This window comes from Malus domestica, chromosome 16 (genome assembly GCF_042453785.1).
Source record: "Malus domestica chromosome 16, GDT2T_hap1".
NCBI classification, from domain to species: domain Eukaryota; kingdom Viridiplantae; phylum Streptophyta; class Magnoliopsida; order Rosales; family Rosaceae; genus Malus; species Malus domestica.
The window spans coordinates 14812461-14832800 of NC_091676.1; the positions used below are offsets into that span (position 1 = coordinate 14812461).

At 36.3% G+C, this 20340-nt stretch overlaps 1 protein-coding gene and 1 long non-coding RNA gene across 2 annotated transcripts; both read left to right on the forward strand.

Annotated features, from left to right (window-relative positions):
* The first annotated feature begins 13521 nt into the window (after window positions 1–13521).
* Window positions 13522–14824, forward strand: LOC139192878 (uncharacterized). The gene is made up of 3 exons (XR_011577394.1): window positions 13522–13825; window positions 14075–14364; window positions 14681–14824. It is a non-coding gene; the product is annotated as an uncharacterized lncRNA (long non-coding RNA).
* Window positions 14825–16804: 1980 nt separating this feature from the next.
* On the forward strand, window positions 16805–19649 carry LOC103425671 (uncharacterized). Its single transcript, XM_008363758.4, has 2 exons — window positions 16805–17292; window positions 17451–19649. The coding sequence occupies exon 2, from the start codon at window positions 17461–17463 to the stop codon at window positions 19381–19383; it is 1923 nt and encodes a 640-aa protein (XP_008361980.3). The 5' UTR covers window positions 16805–17292; window positions 17451–17460; the 3' UTR covers window positions 19384–19649.
* Window positions 19650–20340: the final 691 nt, after the last annotated feature.

Below are 20340 nucleotides of genomic sequence, written 5' to 3' on the forward strand. Positions count from 1 at the left end.
ACGATTTTGTGCTGTGTAAGTTGTTCGCGAACAACAACGGACAAAACGAGTGATAAGGTGGAATCGGGTGGTTGGTTGATAGCTGGTGGGGTTGGCACCCACCCATTTGCGTGCGCGCAAATTTTGTTTGAAGAAGGGTCAAATTCCACCGCTTCTAAACGATTTTGTTATCCCGAGTTAATTTTTGTCATTTGATCATTTTCAATTTATTCAGTTTAACAATCAGATATCTAAATAAGTGTAAAAAAAAAGTGTGGATGGCACAATCCGAATAAACAAAATAAGAAAAGCCATTCTATCAAAGCTTGACACACTTAAAACATTTGGGCTTTTTGTCCTTTTGCCCTTTTGCTCCACCACCACTCCACCCCACTCCCATCATCTTCCTTGACATTTAGGCTTGCCACATAGATTATGAATCTCTTCCTTCTTTTTTCCCTCTTCTTTCCTCTTCTCCTATTTGAACAATCACGGTTAAGCTACGTCAACATCTATTATTAATTTTTATAGAAAGAGTAAGATAAAATAGAAAATGTGAGAAGAAATAATGAAATGGGATGAAAAGAGGATGTGAAAGAACCCTAATACTTGCCATATGGCTTGCTCCTTCATTTGCTGGCCCACTATCACTTCACCAGTGCTGCCATTTAACACAATTGCCGACTGTTGTCCCAAATGCACGCATGAAAGGATTCAACGGTGGGTGACCGAGGACCATTGAATTAAATCCAACCGTCAAATATTTACTAATCTATATCTATACTATTAAGAGAATCTTTCTTGTCAAATTTTTTCCCTTTTTTTTTATCACTTTTGATGCACACTATTGACAAAAGGAGGGTAAAATAGTAATTTTGTATCTTTTGACAAAATGATAATCATATCCCTATTTTTCCTATTTTACCCTCTTTTTTTTCATAAAATGACAATCATATACTTATTTTTCCAATTTTACCCTCACTTTTGATACACAATATTTATATAAGGAGGACAAAACAATAATTATGTAATATTAAAAAAAATATGCACTTATTAAGAAAAATTATTCACACTCATAAAATGTTTGCTCTGCTAGTGTTGAATGATTGTAAGTAGTTAAGAAAAATTGCAAACAACACAAACGGGAAAGGCAACAGCGGCATAAAGGAAAAATTGCCGACTGTTATCCCAAATGTACACATGAAAGGATTCAAGGGTGGGTGACCGAGGACCATTGAATTAAATCCAACCTTCAAATATTTACTAATCTATATCTATACTATTAAGAGAATCCTTTTTGTCAACTTTTTTTCCTTTTTTTTTTCTATTTTGTCCTCATTTTTTATGCACACTATTGACAAAAGGAGGGTAAAATAGTAATTTTGTATCTTTTGACAAAATGATAATCATATCCCTATTTTTCTTATTTTACCTTTTTTTTTTTCATAAAATGACAATCATATACTTATTTTTTAATTTTACCCTCACTTTTGATACACAATATTTACATAAGGGAGACAAAACAGTAATTATGTAATATTAAAAAAAATATGCACTTGTTAAGAGAAATTATACACACACATAAAATGTTTGCTCTGCTAGTGTTGAATGTACACCTAGCAGTTTCTGACACGACACGAAAATGACACGAAAATAACGGATTTCGGGTCAACACGATAACTTATCGAATCATTATTGAGTGATCCTTTAAGAACCCGTTATTAACGGGTTCTTAACGGGTATACACGCAAGTAACACGTGGGTAACCCGTTTCAACCTGTTAAGAAAAAAATTTATATTGATAATTTTAAAGTTTAATTACTAAAAGATTTATTATAAAATACAATAGTCATATTAATATATACAATATATTCTATATTAAATACATAGTTTTGTATTATTATTCTATATAAGTTTAAAAAAAAAGTTTTTGTCATTATTTATTTTTATTATGAGAGTTCCTCATTATCATCATTAGGATAAATTTTACTTAACATGTTGTTGTCCAAAATTAAAATAAACTAATATAGCATTTGTATAGGCAAGAACTAAGAAGACATACATACAAGTATAAAAAATGTGAAAGAATATATAAACACTCGTGATTCATCATTATTCCTCCACGAGTAGATAATGGTTACTGTAATACCCTGAAAAATGTAAATATATGAATTTAATATTCAAAATTTTGAATATGTAAAAGAATCGTGAATTCATATTAATTCATTTAAGTCTAGCTTTAAATTAAACTAGTTAAGAAGTCTGAAGTTTGGAAATTAATTATCTAAAATCGGTAGACCTTTTTAGGTCAAAATTTATATTTTTGAGTAAAGCTCGGTCTCACGAACACGTAGGTGTAGACCGTTCGTGAAACGAAGTTAACGAAGAAGTTATTAACGATTGAAACTAGGGGTAAAATGGTCAGTTGGTCATAAATTTGGAAGGCTCCAGATTTGTTGGGGTTGTTCTATGGGTGCCACGTGTGTGGCTGTCACCGGAAGGTGATGAGAGAAAGAAGGGTGCGGACCAATGGGAAGGGGGGGAGAAGAAAAAGGAATTAAAAAGGAGGGAAATGGGGGATACCGGATTCCTTTGGATCCGGGTACTGTGTGCAACCCGACCCGGCCATTCTTTCCGATTCCGATCACCTTTGATGATGAAAATGGTGCCAAAACAACCCTCCCTTCAACCCTAATTGATCCCTTTACCAATTCCATTCCAATTTAAATGGAAATATGTCTTAAATTAGCTAAACCCGCACCGGTGAAGGCGTTACAAACCGTGTCGGCGATCTCTCCTTGGTGAAGCCACCACCATCGACCACTACTATGGGTAGGCTCCCTGTAAACCCAGGAACATGTCCCAAGCCTTGGTTGGGGCGACGGGGGCATCCGAGATGACGAATTAAGGGCACCCATTTATAGGGTTTTCGGCGGGTTCGAGGCGAATTGGAGCCTTTCTAGGCCAAATTGGACTTGGCCGCATGTATAAAGTTTGCTTTACTCTTTGAGACCTTCATTTCTGTAATTTTTAGAATTTTTAGAAATAGTGAATTTTTCCGGCAAGGCGGGGCGGCCGACCGCCACCTACAGCAGTGGGTGCGGCGGCGCACGGCCAGGGAGTCAACATTGTCTTTTTATGCGAATTTTGTTATTCTAATTATGCTTTTGAGATCTAACTGTTGTGGATTGAATATTTATACAATTGTGGTATATGTGGGATTTAAATGAATATATTCGGTTTTTGTTTGAATTTTTGGAAACGTGAACTACGAATGGCTTGATCCCTATTTAGGGTACGTAGGCAGTCTATCGAGACGTTAGATGCAGCCACAAAACAAGTGAGATTAAATACTTCGAGGGTAGATATTACTATAATGGAAATTGACCTATAATTTCAGGGCCGGGTCGTTACAGTTACACTTACATTATTGTTTAGATTTTTAAAATCCTCCAAACCTTCATGAATAATGTTTTTTATTTGAGGGAAAAATTAATAAAATTAATAATAACTATTGTAGAAGTGTAAAAAATGTAAAAAAAAAATATACAATCACTCATAGTGACAAACTTTACAACTTTCATGAAGGGGTCAGCTTCGAAATCCAACACTATAATTCATAAACCTTAAATTTATATTTAATCGTCGATTGCCATTTACGCTTTATTCTTCTTACTGAATTTCATTTTTAAAATTTTCTTTTTTTTAAAACATGATCATTTGGCGGATGTAAGAAGATGAACGGTTCAGATCTTTGATATCACGTTTCAATATTTACGATTATTGAAATATGAGTCATGCCATATAGTTTGTAGAAACTTTATAAACATCAAGTAATATTTTCACTAACCGTAAAACTCTAAATATAATATTAACGATCCAAACCGTTCATTTTCCTGCATCCTCTAATAGATCAAGTTTTCAAAAAACAAAATTTGAAAAAACAAAATTTGATAAGAACAATAAAGCGTAAATGTAAACAAAAATCAACGGTTAAATTTTGATCTATGATTTATATGATTATAGTGGCGAATTTTTTACACACCCCGATCCTAGAATCAAGCCGTGCTGGCCGTCACGTGAGTGTGACGTAACCAAAAATGCAACGCGGAAGCAAAAGATAAGAGAAATACGAATAAACAAAAACCAAATACTAGCAATAATAACCAAGTAACGTGCTAAAGTAAGTTTAAGTGTGAGACACACAAATTCAGAGCACAAGTACTAGGTGCAGTCAAGTAGGACCATAACTAAATTACAACACCCGCAGGTGAGTCCTACACTTATGTAGTCTGCCAGTACACCGTGGGGATCCTCGTGGGCCACCAACGCTGCTAACTAGAACCTGGAGGGGCGCAAAACAAAGTTGAGTGGGTCAGTAAAACCAAAGCTTTTCGAAAACATTTCATCAAAAACAATTATAACCCCTCGCTGTAAAACCTGTATACTTTTCCTAGAAAATAACATAATATGCATATAACTCTTCATATAACTCAAATCACAAATCTTTATCAATTCCAGAAAAATATGCCATGCCATAAATGTCAATAACAGATTATGAATGCATCAATATAACAGGTGACATAATGAATCAACCGGAGACCCTGCAGTTGATCCTGTACGGTTAATTCCATAGCTCAATATCCAAACCAACCGGAGTCACCACGGTGACCTGTACGGCACTACTCTGCACATAAGTCGGAACTACCTGAAGTAGTCTGTACAACAAGAATGGTGTAATAATACGTTCTAGTGCTTCTCTCATCAATCATCTGTTCACATAATCTAGGGTCACCTACCAGTCGGAACCACCTCTAGTGATCTGTATGACTAGCATGTCGGAACCCTCTCATGGTCTGTAAGACATGCACCTACTTGGATCCAAAGTGAGCGTGCGGTGCGGTGAATACTATAAGCACTAACACCAGGGGTGCAGGTTATGAGCTCTCAACATAATTCACATCATCAATGATTCACATAAATAACATAAAACTCACCTGATACTCACATGTGCGTCCACATCACCAATTCATATATATATTCATATAATTCATAATATGCATGCATGGCATTTAAAAAAAAACATATGTTTATTTAAATTCAATTTCTGGGAAAAATCAATAGTATATAGATAAACACAGAAAATACTGCCCACTCACTGATAAGTCGAAGGGTCGTAATGATGGCCGTCACGTGAGAGTGACGTAACAATTTACACATTTCGGAAGCTTTAAAGATACAATTACTAAGATATAACGCCAGAGGGTGAATCCTACTTTTGTGAATCCTGTCAGAACACCGGAGCTCCCCAAGGTGAAGTACTAGTTTGAATGAAACCTTTATCAGTTAATTCCTGTAACTGAATTTTCAATTCCTTTAACTCTGTATGAACCAATCTATAATATAAAATATGTACTTGGAGACAAGTAGGTGCATGTCGTACAGACCATGAAAGGGTTCCGACATGCTAGTCGTACAGATCACTAGAGGTAGTTCCGACTGGTAGGTGACCTTAGATTATGTGCACAGATGATTGATGAGAGAAGTACTAGAGCGTATTATTACACCATTCTTGTTGTACAGACTACTTCAGGTAGTTCCGACTTATATGCAGAGTAGTGCCGTACAGGTCACCGTGGTGACTCCGGTTGGTTTGGATATTGAGCTATGGAATTAACCGTACAGGATCAACTGCAGGGTCTCCGGTTGATTCATTATGTCACCTGTTATATTGATGCATTCATAATCTGTTATTGACATTTATGTCATGGCATATTTTTCTGGAATTGATAAAGATTCATGATTTGAGTTATATGCATATTATGTTATTTTCTAGGAAAGTATACAGGTTTTACAGCGAGGGGTTAGAATTGTTTTTGATGAAATGTTTTCGAAAAGCTTTGGTTTTACTTACCCACTCAACTTTGTTTTGCGCCCCTCCAGGTTCTAGTTAGCAGCATTGGTGGCCCACGAGGATCCCTACGGCGTACTGACAGACTACATAAATGTAGGACTCACCTGCAGGTGTTGTAATTTAGTTATGGTCCTACTTGACTGCACCTAATACTTGTGCTCTGAATTTGTGTGTCTCACACTTAAATTTACTTTAGCACATTACTTGGTTATTATTGCTAGTATTTGGTTTTTGTTTATTCGTATTTCTCTTATCTTTTGCTTCCACGTCGCACTTTTGGTTACGTCACACTCACGTGACGGCCAGCACGCCTTGATTCTAGGATCGGGGTGTGTCAATTTCGAAGTTAAGCTCTTCATGAAAGTTGTGAAGCTTGTCATTACGAGCGTTTATATATTTTTTTTCTATATTTTTTTACACTTCTACATTAATTAAAAAACTATTAAAGACTTTTAGGTAAGTGAAAATATACTTAAAAGAAAATTGTGTTTTTATGTTTTGGATGTGACAATATGGTATGTATATACTTATTTAGTATTATGTTTTTCATTTGATTGTTTATTGGTCTAAAATATATTTTCCTTAACGGGTAATCGGATCATATTACCTGTTAATATTATCACGTCATTTTACCCGTTTATTTTAACGGGTGTTACACGACACGACCTGTTAAGATATCGGGTATGACAGGAAAATGACACGAACACAGAAAACACGACACGAATGCCAGGTCTAGTTGAATAATTGTAAGTAGTTGAGAAAAATTGCAAACAACACAAACGGGAAAGGCAACCGCGGCATAAAAGAAAAAAAGAAAAATTGCCAATTGTTAGAGCAAATGTTGGCTTTTTATTTTATTTTATTTATTTATTTTAGTCAAGGGTAGAGAAACATTGATAAAACATAGTTTAAACGGACATATTACAAAGTATGTAGTCTTAGAAAAGACCGGCATTAAAAAAAAAAATTGAATCTGTTTTATGGGGCTTTTCATTACATTATTTGGCATTCCATTCTTACCAACCTGCTTACACAATTCAAGAAAATTTGGCAAAATAAACCGTCTTTTCGAATAGATTAATTATAATTACAAGGTCACGACTCACAAGGAAAAGAAAAGACCCCAAACTAAAAGGAACAGATTCAACCCAAAGAAAAACTAAACGATACAAAAACACAACAAAAGCCCACTGAAAAAACGGTCAAACACCAACCAACAGCTTAACCAAAGACAATAAATCGTAAACAAATAAAAAGTTTTGAAACTTTCATAAAAAAAAGGGCAAAAGACTGTTTACTACCCTCATGTTTCGTGGTTTTCAACATTTAGTACATCAATTTTTTTTCGTCTCAGAGTCATACCTAAAGTGTAAATTTTGGGACAGTCTCATACATCCGTTAGTCAAACTGTTATGTTTGCCGTTAACTATGACGTGGCGCCCATGTGGACAATGACTGGGCGCCACGTGTCATCCACGTGGAAATTTAAAAAAAAAATATATATATATATATATATTATAAAATAATAAATAAATAAATTTAAAAAAAAACGTTTTTTTTTTCTTTCTTTCTTCTTCCTCCTTCCTTCTCTTTCTTCTTCCTTCTTCCTTCTCCTTCTTCCGAATCTGCCCTTTTTTTTTTTCTTCTTCCTTCTTCTTCTTCTCCTTCTTCCTTCTTCTTCCTCCTTCTTCCTTCTCCTTCTTCTTCTTCGAATCTACCCAGTTTTTTTTTTCTTCCTCCTTCCTTCTCCTTCTTCTTCTTCTTCCTTCTTCTTCCTTCTCCTTCTTCTTCTTCGAATCTACCCAGTTTTTTTTTTATTCCTCCTTCCTTCTCCTTCTTCTTCTTCTTCCTTCTTCTTCCTCCTTCTTCCTTCTCCTTCTTCTTCTTCTTCTTCGAATCTGCCCAGTTTTTTTTTTCTTCTTCCCCCTTCCTTCTCCTTCTTCTTCTTCTTCGAATCTGACCAGTTTTTTTTTTTTTTTTTTCTTCTTCCTCCTTCCTTCTCCTTCTTCTTCCTCTTCTTCAAATCTGCCCAGTTTTTTCCTTTTTTTTTCTTCTTCCTCCTTCTTCCTCCTTCCTTCTCCTTCTTCCTTCTTCTTCCTTCTCCTTCTTCTTCTTCTTCTTCTTCTTCTTCCGAATCTGCCCAGATTCGGTTTTTTTTTGTTTTTTTTATTTTATTTTTTTTATAATATATATATATATATATATATTTTATAATTTTTTTTTAAATTTCCACGTGAATGACACGTGGCGCCCAGTCATTAGCCACATGGGCGCCACGTCACAGTTAACGGCAAACATAACAGTTTGACTAATGGATGTATGAGACTGTCCCAAAATTTACACTTTAGGTATGACTCTGAGACGAAAAAAAAATTGATGTACTAAATGTTGAAAACCACGAAACATGAGGGTAGTAAACAGTCTTTTGCCCTAAAAAAAGTTTGGATTGAGTTTATCTTAATAAAAAAACCATGTTATAACTTTATTTAATGAAAAAGACTTAAATTTTAATGAAAAACTCTTAAATTTTAATAAAAATGACAAAAAAAAAACTTAAATTTTATTGAAAAATACATGATTTTAATTTTTTTTTTAACTGACGCGCAGACCCGCGCGCCCCTCACACAAACTGTTTATACAACTTACTACACTATTTATGAAATTTAATGGTACTACACTGTTTATGAAACTTACTATAATGTTTATGAAACTTAACGATAGATGCTCGTCCCAGATTTTCAAGTTCTTTCACCAAACTGCAATAAAAAGGATTAAAAAAAATGATAGAGATCAACGTCCACGTCGTTAAAGTCAAGCATGGCTAATAGCTTAATACCATTACTAGAAAAATGGGTGATTAGTCCAACGATGTTGTTAGTGATGTTGCCCCACCCCTACCCCTAACCATCTCAGCCCACACCTAACCGACTCCCTCCCAACCATACCGCCTCAAATGTGGTTCTGAATCGAACGGAACCCACTTCAATTTGAAATTCTAATTTTAGAGGAATAAAATATGCTTGGATTATGTCAAAGGGTTATGCAACTGAAGGATTGGTTGGGTGCTCTTTGCATGCGCCTTTAGTTAAGTTTTTTTTGTTTTCTTTCTTTTGTCTTTATCATTAAATAAAGTTATATGATGGTTTTTTTATTAAAACTCAAAGTTTTGAAGCCCTTTTCATTAGTTTTCCTAAAAGTTTTTTAGCCAAATAGTCTTTGATATTGTCACAACTCTTCATTTTGATCCCTGACTTTGAAAATTAATAGAAGTGGTCCCTGAGTTTGCCAACCGTCAATCATTTCGGTTCTTTCATGAAAAATCTTCGTTAAATGGAAAAGCAATTGGACAAAATACCTTTAATTTAACCGAGATTTTTTACAAAATGACTAAAATGATTAACCGTTGACAAGCTTATGAACCACTTCTATCGATTTTAATATCAAGGAACAAACTAAAGAGTGATGCCAATTTCTGTGACTATTTTGGCTAAAATGCCAAAATATAAACTTGTTTATACCATACTTAGGGCCTCCGTATTTATATCTCATATAAATACTCGGGGGACTCAAATGTAATTATGTAATAAATGGAGGGGCAAATATGTAATAAGTGAGGAGCCCTTATTCTATAAAATGGCCTCCTCACCCTCACAAACCTCAAGCCCTCTCATCCTCTCAAAGCTCTCACTCTCATATTCAGAGCTCTTTCTCCCTCAGAAATACAATATTAGTGTGGACGTAGCCCAAACCTTAAGGTGAACCACGATACATTTTGTGTTATTTACATTTCTTACAGATTCACGGTCGGATTTACATTGTTCCAAGACCTCCGGTTTTGTTCATCAACATTTGGCGCCGTCTGTGGGAAACGATACAAAAAGTTGTGTCAGGTTTCTTTCATTTTTTTCACCTCCGCCGTGAATCTGCAAAATCACAAAAAAATCCAGTCACTTTGAGCAACCGACAAGTGCCAGGAGAAAGAATATCTGAGTGAGAAACCAAAATAATAGATAGGCGAGTAGAGAAGCACCATCGCCACCATGTGTCCAACGAAACAAAAGCACCGGAGCTCCGTCGCTGAACACGCCGAAAAATGCTCCAGATCGGAGGATTCTACAACCTCCACCGTCCACTGGATCTCCGAGTTCATCCCCGTTTCAACCCGACAACCCAATTGCTCCACTCCTTTTCGAAGCTCCTATATCACGTCGAAACAGAAAGTTGAAGATTGCAAGTGCTGCAGCCATGACTGATGCAATTGATTTATCTGGGGATGGCGATGTTCTTAAGAAAATTATAAGGCATGAAAAACTAGATGCAGCTGCCCCGACCCAAGACCTTCTGCTCGTTGATGTTCATTCGGATATTTCCAATATATTTTCCATTTAGGAATACAGTGACTGGGTTCTTTGTGATTTTCTTTCTCCTTCAGCTCAAGTGGGTTCTCAGATTTGCAGCTGCTGAAGCGAAGTACGAGTGTAAATTGAGAGTTTGAGAGCTCAATCGAGGGGGCAATTGCTCATTGCAAACAGTCCCAGCAGTTGTTGAGTTTAAAAATGCAGTTTGTGGGGGTGAATAATGGGTCTCAGTAAGCATGCGTCTCAGAAATCCCACAATCATTTTTTATCAACCCGACTGCTACACATTCGAAAGCATACGTCTCAGAAATCCCACATTGGATCCCTCACGGTAAACCAGCGGATTTCAGCAGTAAAGTCTAGTTCTTTGCTGCTCTTGTCCAGTTTTAAACAAATACAAAGAAGGAAGAGTAGAGCATGAGCGATCCGCGATTGAATGAGAAGATTACTGCTGAGTTCGTTAGGCTTGTGTTGGATGAAGTGGCAATTAAAAGCTTAAAGCCATATGGTATCCAAGGCCATAAAGAATGGGTGGGCAGAGAAGGAGCGGAGAGATAAGCAAGTGTTGTCACTTTAGAGAAAAGGAATACAGAAAGCAAAAGCAAGGAACATGGATATCAAGAAAAGAAAAAGATAAGCTCTCTATTAATCCTATCACGATTCCTTTTGTCTGCCAAGTGGAGAGACAGAAAGAAAAGCAAGAAAAGCAAGTGGGTGGTGTCAAGGTTGTCCAGGCAGTTGTTACGTTTTACAAGAGAACATGCAGGAAATGGAAAAGAGAAAGTAAAAGCAAAAGCAAAAAAAGATAAAAAGAAGCAGACATAATTACGATGGTGATGGCATACAGAAAATGGAATTATGGGCGTGACCCATTGAGCAGAGGGTCGGATTTATTTTTGAATGATGTAATTTATTTTTCGTATCTTTCGGAGACATCTGTATAAACCCCATTAGAGGGTAATAATAATAATAATAATAATAAACTGCAAAGCCCAAAGTAATGGGCTAGAATACTATATGGAAGGAGAAGGCCAGTATGCCCAAAAGAGTCAGGCCCTATGGCTCCAAAATTATTCGGCAACTTGCCGCTATTATCACCAACCAGGTGATCAAAAGTACGTCCAGTACTCCAAAATTATTCGGCAACCTGCCGCTATTATCACCAACCAGGTGATCAAAAGTACGTCCAGTACTCCAAAATTATACATAAGCATTACTCATGTCAATCATACATAAACATTCATGAGCATCACTCATGTCAATCATACATAAACATCCATGACCATCATTCATGTCAACATTCATGAGCATCACTCATGCCAACATTCATGAGCATCACTCATGTCAACATCCATGAGCATCACTCATGTCAATCAGCTTCAAAAGCTTCATTTACAGAGCTCTAGCTTCAAAAGCTTCATTTACAGAGTTCCAGCTTCAAAAGCTTCATTTACAAAAGCTCTAGCTTCGAAAGCTTCATTTACAGAGCTCCAGCTTCAAAAGCTTCATTTACAAAAGCTCTAGCTTCGAAAGCTTCATTTACAGAGCTTCAGCTTCAAAAGCTTCATTTACAAAAGCTCTAGCTTCAAAAGCTTCATTTACAGAGCTCTAGCTTCAAAAGCTTCATTTACAAAAGCTCCAGCCTCAAAAGCTTCACTTACAAAGCTTCATCTACAAAGCTTCAGTGCAGGGTATACAAATACCGCCTCCGAACAACCGCCACTTCGGCCCATACATGGATTCAATTTGAAGTCTCCAGCCAACAGACTCTATTGACCGAAGACTTGGGGACCACATTATGTACCATATATTGGGCCTCAACTGGGCCTCATGAAAAATACTTGGTGGACTCTAGCCCATTATTCATGTATTGAGGAGCGAGCCCTTATTCTATAAAAGAGACTCCCCCACTTTCATTAAAGAGCACCCATTACTTATGTATTGAGAAGCGAGCCCTTATTCTATAAAAGGGACTCCCTCACTATCATTAGAGAGCATCACTGCCTACTAAGCAACCGTCTCACCGTGAGCATCGACTCTAGCCCATCATTTATGTATTGAGGAGCGAGCCCTTATTCTATAAAAGAGACCCCTTCACCTTCAACGCCACAAGCCGAGTCAACCAAGACAACATAAACCACAAGCAGAGCAGCCTCGCAACATGTGCTACTTCTAGTTGAGCATCATTTCAGATTGAGCACTGCCTCATATCAAGTATCAGTCCTAGACAACATCTAGTTACTTCGGCCTACACTTAGACTAAATTTCAAGTCTCTAGCCAAAAGACTCTCTTGACTGAAGACTTGGGGGACTACTATTTATACCATACTTAGGGCCTCCGTATTTAGATCTCGTATAAATACTCGGGGGACTCAAATGTAATTATGTAATAAATTGAGGGGTAAATATGTAATAAGTGATGAGCCCTTATTCTATAAAAGAGCCTCCTCACCCTCACAAACCTCAAGCCTTCTCATCCTCTCAAAGCTCTCACTCTCATATTCAGAGCTCTCTCTCCCTCAGAAATACAATATCAGTGTGGACGTAGCCCAAACCTTGTGGTAAACCACGATACATCTTGTGTTATTTACATTTCTTACAGATTCAGGGTCAAATTTACATTGTTCCAAGACCTCTGGTTTTGTGCATCGACAAAACTAATTATAAATAAAAACACAACAAAACCAAAAGGGCGAAACAAGAATAAAAAGAAAGCTGCGTAATTAGCAGCTAATTAAACGGACAATACAATAGGGCTATCATATGAAGATCCCAAAAGATATCGATCTCAGAAGGAAGTTGTTCTTCCGTTACCTCAAAAGATATCGATCTCAGAAGGAAGCTGTTCTTCCATTATTCATCAAAGAAATGAAAGTGAAGTGGTTTAGGGTTTGAAGAGGAAAGGCTGCATTCGAATCCGCCGCTCACTACAAGACAACAGTTCATCTACCACGAGAATTCTACCACGGGCTTTATCAGCTCGTTGTAAAAAGTATAAATTTACCACAAGCATAGTAAGTGCGTGATGAATAATAATTGTTTACCACGGGTAAATCTTTGCCCGTTATAAAATAGTAGTTAATAATCACGCGCAAAGTTGCACATTATAAATATTCTAAGTAACTACGGACAATGCTCGTGGTCAATATTGTTAGTATCCACAATGTCTTTTTATTATCTACCACAATCATAATGTGTGATAGAATCATAAATTCACATATTTGGAGGAGGCGGGACACCAAAATTTTGCAAAATTTTAGACATCTTTTGTTGAAATTTCAAATTTTTTTGACAAATCCACATTTTGCTCTATCTCCTTTCCATGTCCATCTCTTCCACTTTATCTTCCTTTCCCTTTTCCAAAAACAAAAACAAATTCTACCCCCCTTTCAACTACGCTCCCACGTTTTTCCAAAGCTCAACCGCTTCGGTTTCTTAAAACAAACAAAAAAAAACATCATAATTTGTCTCTCCCCGGTTTCCCATAATTTAATTTGCATCTTCTACAATGGTGTGTGGTATGTTAATCCTATAATGTTCTATCCAGTCTCTTCGGAATATTTCTCTGCCCCTGGTAAGTTTCTTCACTAAATCTTCAAGGACCTGTTTGAACTTTAAACTCTCTGTGTTATTTAAATTCAGTTTTTCTTTTCTACTTTTTTTTTCTCAATATCTTTTTGTCAGTTGCTACAATGATTGTTAAATTATGAAGCAGGGGAATCTTAGGTGATGGAAATATCAACAAATTTTACACCGGTGATTTCATATAATTTTTTTTTCCGTAACTAATTTAATTTTTCCTTTGTGAATGTTGGTATTGTAGGTAAAAATCACAAGAAGCTTACAGAAATGAAGCAGCAAATTGTCGAGACCAATTTGTGCTTGACAATGGCATTTTTTTCTTAAACCCATCAGTTTAGATTTACTTGAGGTTATTTGTTTGCGTAATCTATTTTACATGGTTTGAATGCAACAATCAGTTTGTTCCTTTCTTTTTACTTTTGTTTCTTTCCATTTGGTTTCTTTGCAAGTGTCTTTGCAGTGAAGTCTGCAGACCTGAAAGAAATTTGTGCATAGCGAGGTAACAGTTGTAGAGGAGTGTAGAGAGGAGAGGTTAGTGGCTATCTTAAGAGGACGGGTCACGTACTATCCTACATATCTAACTTCTCTTTGTAATACGTAGCATGATCATTTTTATCTTCAAGTATATCTATATCAGATGGAATCAGATGGAAATGTATTTTTTATTTCTTTCATACCTTGATATGAAAATGATTATTTTTGTTGATTTGGTGGTTATGTTCAGTAACATATGAAGAACTACCAAATTCGACACTACGTACCATGCGTTCGAATGTTTTAATTATGCACAAAATAATAAAAAAGACCTTATTTTTCTTTCTTGATAAAAAGTGTTGGTGTTTTGCAGGCACTTGCAAACTTAAAGTGTGATTGGCTTGCTGGAGATGTGTGTCTTCTGAAAGAAACGATTGAAGAGAAGAAGATCATCATTGGAGGACGAAGGAACAAGGACTTGAGTTTTGTTTTATAGTGTGAAATAAAGCCTCTACATGTTTTGGTGATTTTGGTATTTCTTAATATATATATATATATATATATATATAGTAATATATATATAACTACTTATTTTGTTGTTATTTTTGGTGTAATATTTGAATATGTGAATTTTTATAGAGTAAATTTGCAATTTTGTATATAAATATCTTTATATATATATTACTTGTTTATTTATTAAATAATTTTTTTTTAATTTTTGGAAATCTTTTTATAATGGGCATTAGCCGTGGTCAATTTGTAATCAACAATGGCCATAGCACGTGGTGTTAGATCCCAATCTACCATGGGCACAATCCGTGGTTACATTGCATTTGACAACGTGCATAGTCCGTGGTAAAAGCAAAGACTTTTTATCACATCCAGAATACTAACGGGCACGATGTCCGTGGTACATTGCACTTTACCATGGGCATCCACCGTGGTAGATGAGCTTTTTTCTTCTAGTGGCTGCATGTCCGGCGATGTTCATCGTCATCATCACCGTAAGATCAACCGCACAAGGAGGAAATTGAGCCACATGATCAAGTGAGTTTTCTTATTAATTTCCCACGTAATGCATGCATGTGCTAATTATTGATTAAAATTCACGTAATATGAAATAACTGAATTAAAATTCGCTTTTTCATTATCTTTGTATTCTTTGTACTATTTTCTTGAATATATTTTATTGGGATAGGATCAAAGAGCAAATATTTTTATAAATACTTTTACATTGTTTTTAACCTTTTTTATTACATAACATCTAATAGTTCTTATTTATTCATTAAAAGACATGGATGCTCATGTGGATTTTAAATAATATTAAAGATAAAGTAAAACTGAAAATCCAGATTTTATGTTTTTTTTTCAATTTTATTTTATCTTTAATATTAGTTAAAATTCACATAAGCATTCATGTCATTTAATGAATAAATAAGAACCATCGGATATCATGTAATCAAAAGGCTTAAAAAAGTGTAAAAGTATTTATAAAAATATTTGTCCTTGATCCTATCCCATATTTTAGATATATTTATCATTAAAAATTTGTTGATTGCTTTTCAAGGTTGGTTTAGAGATTGCGTTATAACAGAACTTTTTATTCTGGTTTGTCAGTATATAATACAGTGGCGTTCCAATTAATTTACAAGTTCAAGTTACGAGAAACATTTTCCTTTTAAGGATTAATTATGTAATAAATCAATTAAATTAACTTTTAGTGTTTAACAAATTAATATTTCATGAATTAGTGTTTCATCCCTAAACTATTTCGGATTTGGTTGATTTTTGACATGGTTAATATTTGAAGACTAACAAAAAAATAGGATCATTGTGTAAATTACATATTAGAAAACAAAGCTAAGAAAAATAGGTTAAGAAAGTTCAAATAAAAGTGTTGCTGGTTATTTAGGCCGGCGTTATGATGTGGAAATCCACTGGAGTTTTTTGCTCTTCTCAACGCTCAATGGTTCGATTTCTAAATTGGTGATCTTATCTATATCCGTATTTTTACTATTCACACACTGTTTTTAATTTTTAATTTCGAATCAAATAAATTGAAAAAACATTAACAAACGTGTGTATAAAATAAAAATTAATACGTAATATCACTGTCCGTTCTCTATTATGGCCTTTTTAATTTTTTATATTTTGTGTTCAGACAATCACTCGAACATCTACACGTGATTCCAGGTGGCACGACATCCCAAACCACCGTCACCATGCACAATCAATATTTTTATCAGTAATCATAATGCATTAATTGACATAAATACCCTTATCTTACACCCGCCAACGCTCCTTCCAGTTGGTCACCACTGTCGGCTGTCCGTGACCCACTGCCCATCAACCTCACCGCCATCTCCATCCAATCCAAGGGCATTTTCGTCCATAAAAATTAAGATTGATTTTCCCTCCTACTCCTTGCCGGTTTCCTACTAAGAATTTGGTATGTCATTACAGGTATTTAAGGCTACTATATTTAAGTTTTATAATTATCTGAATATTTTATTTTTAATCTCAGTATTCACTTCTATATCATTCAGTTTTATGTAATACTGTTAAATATTTTAAAAGTGTGCCAATTATCTAATTTTTCAGAAGTCAGGGATTATGAAAAGTTTAAACGTATGTGTTTTTTGCATAGCTTATAAATTATAAAGCTAATGTTAAGAAGCGTATTTATAGACAAAATCTTTAAACTAAATGATATATTATTTATAAAAAAAATGAGTACGTTCATCTACAAATTTAGCCCCCTCGCATTCCTCAAATTATAAACAGCTACAATTAGAAACAAAATAGAAAGAGGACCCCTCTTCCCTTCTTCTTCCATGAGTAGGACTCCAGCAACCAGAAATAGGGGGGAGAGAGAGAGAGAGAGAGCTGCATTCAAATTCACAGATTGATTCTCTCTGTTTTCAGAATTTAAGGAGCAGAAAAAAAAGGAAAATATAACATTGTACTACTGCAACCTCAGACCAAGTGAGTATTTTCTTAATTTTTCCCTGTATTATTATATGCGCGCACTGCCTCGAACAAATCGAGAAAAGCACATTCCTTGTCATCAAAGTAAACAGCTTTTTACCATCTGGGTTTGTTTTTTAGTGTAATTGTTGTTAATGTTGTTTTTGTTGATGCAGTCTGTGAGAAATGCCGGAGAAGGGGCTGAGCTGGCCGTCATCGCAGCTGTGGACGGGGAGTCAAAGGTTCGGCCATCTGCTTCAGTGGCGAGTTGGGTTGTTGACGGCGGTGGTTATCGTCGGAATGGTCGTGGTTTGGAGCGTCGATGCCACAACTATGCAGAGCTTCGTCGAAGCTACGAGGTCCCGCCAAGCTTATTACCTCACTACAAAAGTTGGTGCTTTAGCTAATCTCGCCCAAACCCATCAAAATCTCGACTTTAAATCCTTCCACATTACGGTTAACCAGACCCAGAAGCAGACCAAGACAACCCCGAATCAAACCAATACGACCCAGAACCAGATCAAGACGACCCAGAACCAAGCCAATGCGACCCAGTTCAAAACCCACTTGGATTTTCAAAAGCCAGTAAATTTTTCCCAATCTGAACCAATTTCTGCCCATAATTCAACTGGGGTTTCTCTAAAATCAGGAAGTATGAGTTGGGTTGCAGCTGGATTGGAGCCTAATTTAACAAAGAATCTTCTGGCTCGGTGGCTAGCTCCGGGAGGAGAGCCCTGTAAAGATTCTAAAACAGTAGAAATTTCAATTCTTGATTTGGACGGCAGGGATCTGATCGAGTTATCAGCCGGTGAAGTGTATGAGTTTCAGTTTCTGGCATTGGGGGAGGATAAGAACCCTAGATGTTTGGGTGGGGATTACTTCGAAACCGATCTTTCTGGGGATTCATGGAAATCTAGGCCTCTGGTGAGAGACTTTGGCAATGGTTCTTATTCTGTTAAGCTTCAAGTTCATCAGGATTTTATGGGGTTGTACAATTTTACTGTTATTTTACTCTTTAGGCATTTTGAGGGTCTTAGATTTTCACCTGCGAGGTTTGCGTATGATCGAGAGCTGCGAAAGATTCCGATCAGGTTTGTAAAAGGCTCGGCGAAGTTGCCTGAGCTGCGTACTTGCGAAGAATCCGATTTTGGGAGAGAGATTTGGGCTGGAAGGTGGACTAGGCATGGGAAGAACGATGACTGTGAAATCAGTAACGATGGTCGATATCGGTGTTTAGCTCCGAACTATCCTTGCCAAAGTCCATGGTGCAATGGCTCATTGGGGGTGTTGGAGAGTAATGGTTGGGTTTACTCCACACATTGTTCGTTCAGATTGTTTTCGGCTGATGATGCTTGGAATTGCTTGAGCAACCGGTGGATTTTCTTTTGGGGTGACTCCAATCACGTAGACTCAATACGGAACATTCTCAATTTTATCTTGGATCGGCCTGATATACCCTCGGTTCCTAGACGGTTTGATATGAACTTTTCAAACCCGAAAGACCCTTCACAGACGGTTCGAATCACAAGCATTTTCAATGGTCATTGGAACGAGACACAAAATTACCAAGGATTGAATTCTCTGAAAGATGAAGGATTTAGGAACTTATTAAAGACGTACTTCTCTGAACGGACGGTTCCGGATACTATCATCATGAACTCTGGATTACACGACGGTGTATTTTGGTCCAACATAAGATCATTCTCTAATGGGGCAAGCTCTGCAGCAACATTTTGGGTGGAAATTATGGAGTCGATAAGGCAGAGAGGATTGACAGTGCCAAAAGTCTTCTACCGGACAACAATAGCCACTGGTGGGTATGCACGAACTCTGGCATATAACCCTAGTAAAATGGAGGCATTCAATTGGGTATTGTTAGAGAAATTGAAGGAAGCCGGGCTCCTCTCCGGTGTAATTGACAATTTCGACATGACCTTCCCATGGCATTATGATAATCGGTGCAACGATGGGGTGCACTATGGCCGAGCTCCTGTAAAGATGAAGTGGAGAGATGGCGAAATCGGGCACCATTATTTTGTAGACCTTATGTTGGATCATATACTGCTGAATGCACTCTGCGCAGGAAGGCAAGCTTCTGCAAACATGTGAAGCAACTTCAAATTTTGCGGCGATTTTAGAACACGAGATTCCCGAAATGCAGGTTTTTTCTGGTGCTTGAAGGCAAAGTATGAGGGTGATGCATTCGTGTTGTTCATTAGACTGGGCTTTTAGCATTCTTTATTTGTTGTCTATATACAGTTATATATGGTGTTAGACCACGTTTGTACATCATTAGAGAATTTTGTATTTCAAGTAATTAAAGTTTAAGCCTCCTAAAGCCAAGTTATCATTCAATATCAGGATATTTTCGAGCTTGTTTGGTATCCTTCTTATATCTAATTTTTGGTTAAGTGCTCTAAGTCGCAAAATAGTTTTTGGCTATCTAAATTTCTTCGGATTTAAGTACTCTAAGTCACAAAATATTAAATACTCCGGAGTACCATAAAATTTTCGGTAAATTAGTTTCAAATTCAATACCAAGCAACTTCTTAATTTTTGAAATTGAAGTTTTGAATTTGGTATATGTTGTTCTGATGACACACTACTCCAGGACCCAAGAAGGAAAGGTGTGATTAAGGGCTGGTTTGGTATTGCTGTTCTTTGAAAAAAAGCTGCTGTGAGAATAAGCGGCTGTGCTGTGAGTATAAGCGGCTGTGAAATAAATCAGCAGAGTGTTTGGTAAACTTTGTTGTAAAAGTGCTTTTGAAAAAAAAAACAGTCTGATAGTGGATCTTTTCATTAAAGGAGCACTGTAGTTCTGTGTGCTTTGAACAAAAGCGAGTTTTCCAAAGCTACAAATTGCAGCTTCAGCTTTTTCCTTTGATTTCAGCTTATTCTCACAGCAGCTTCCAAAATAAGCTCTTTTTTTTAAGTTTACCAAACACCAAAAACACTCCCAGCTTTTTTTCATAGGAGCTTTTTTTAAAATCACCTCAACCCCAAACTGGGTTAACTTTTTGGCTACAAGAAATTAAGACACTCAGCTTGTCCGGCTTTTTATTCCTC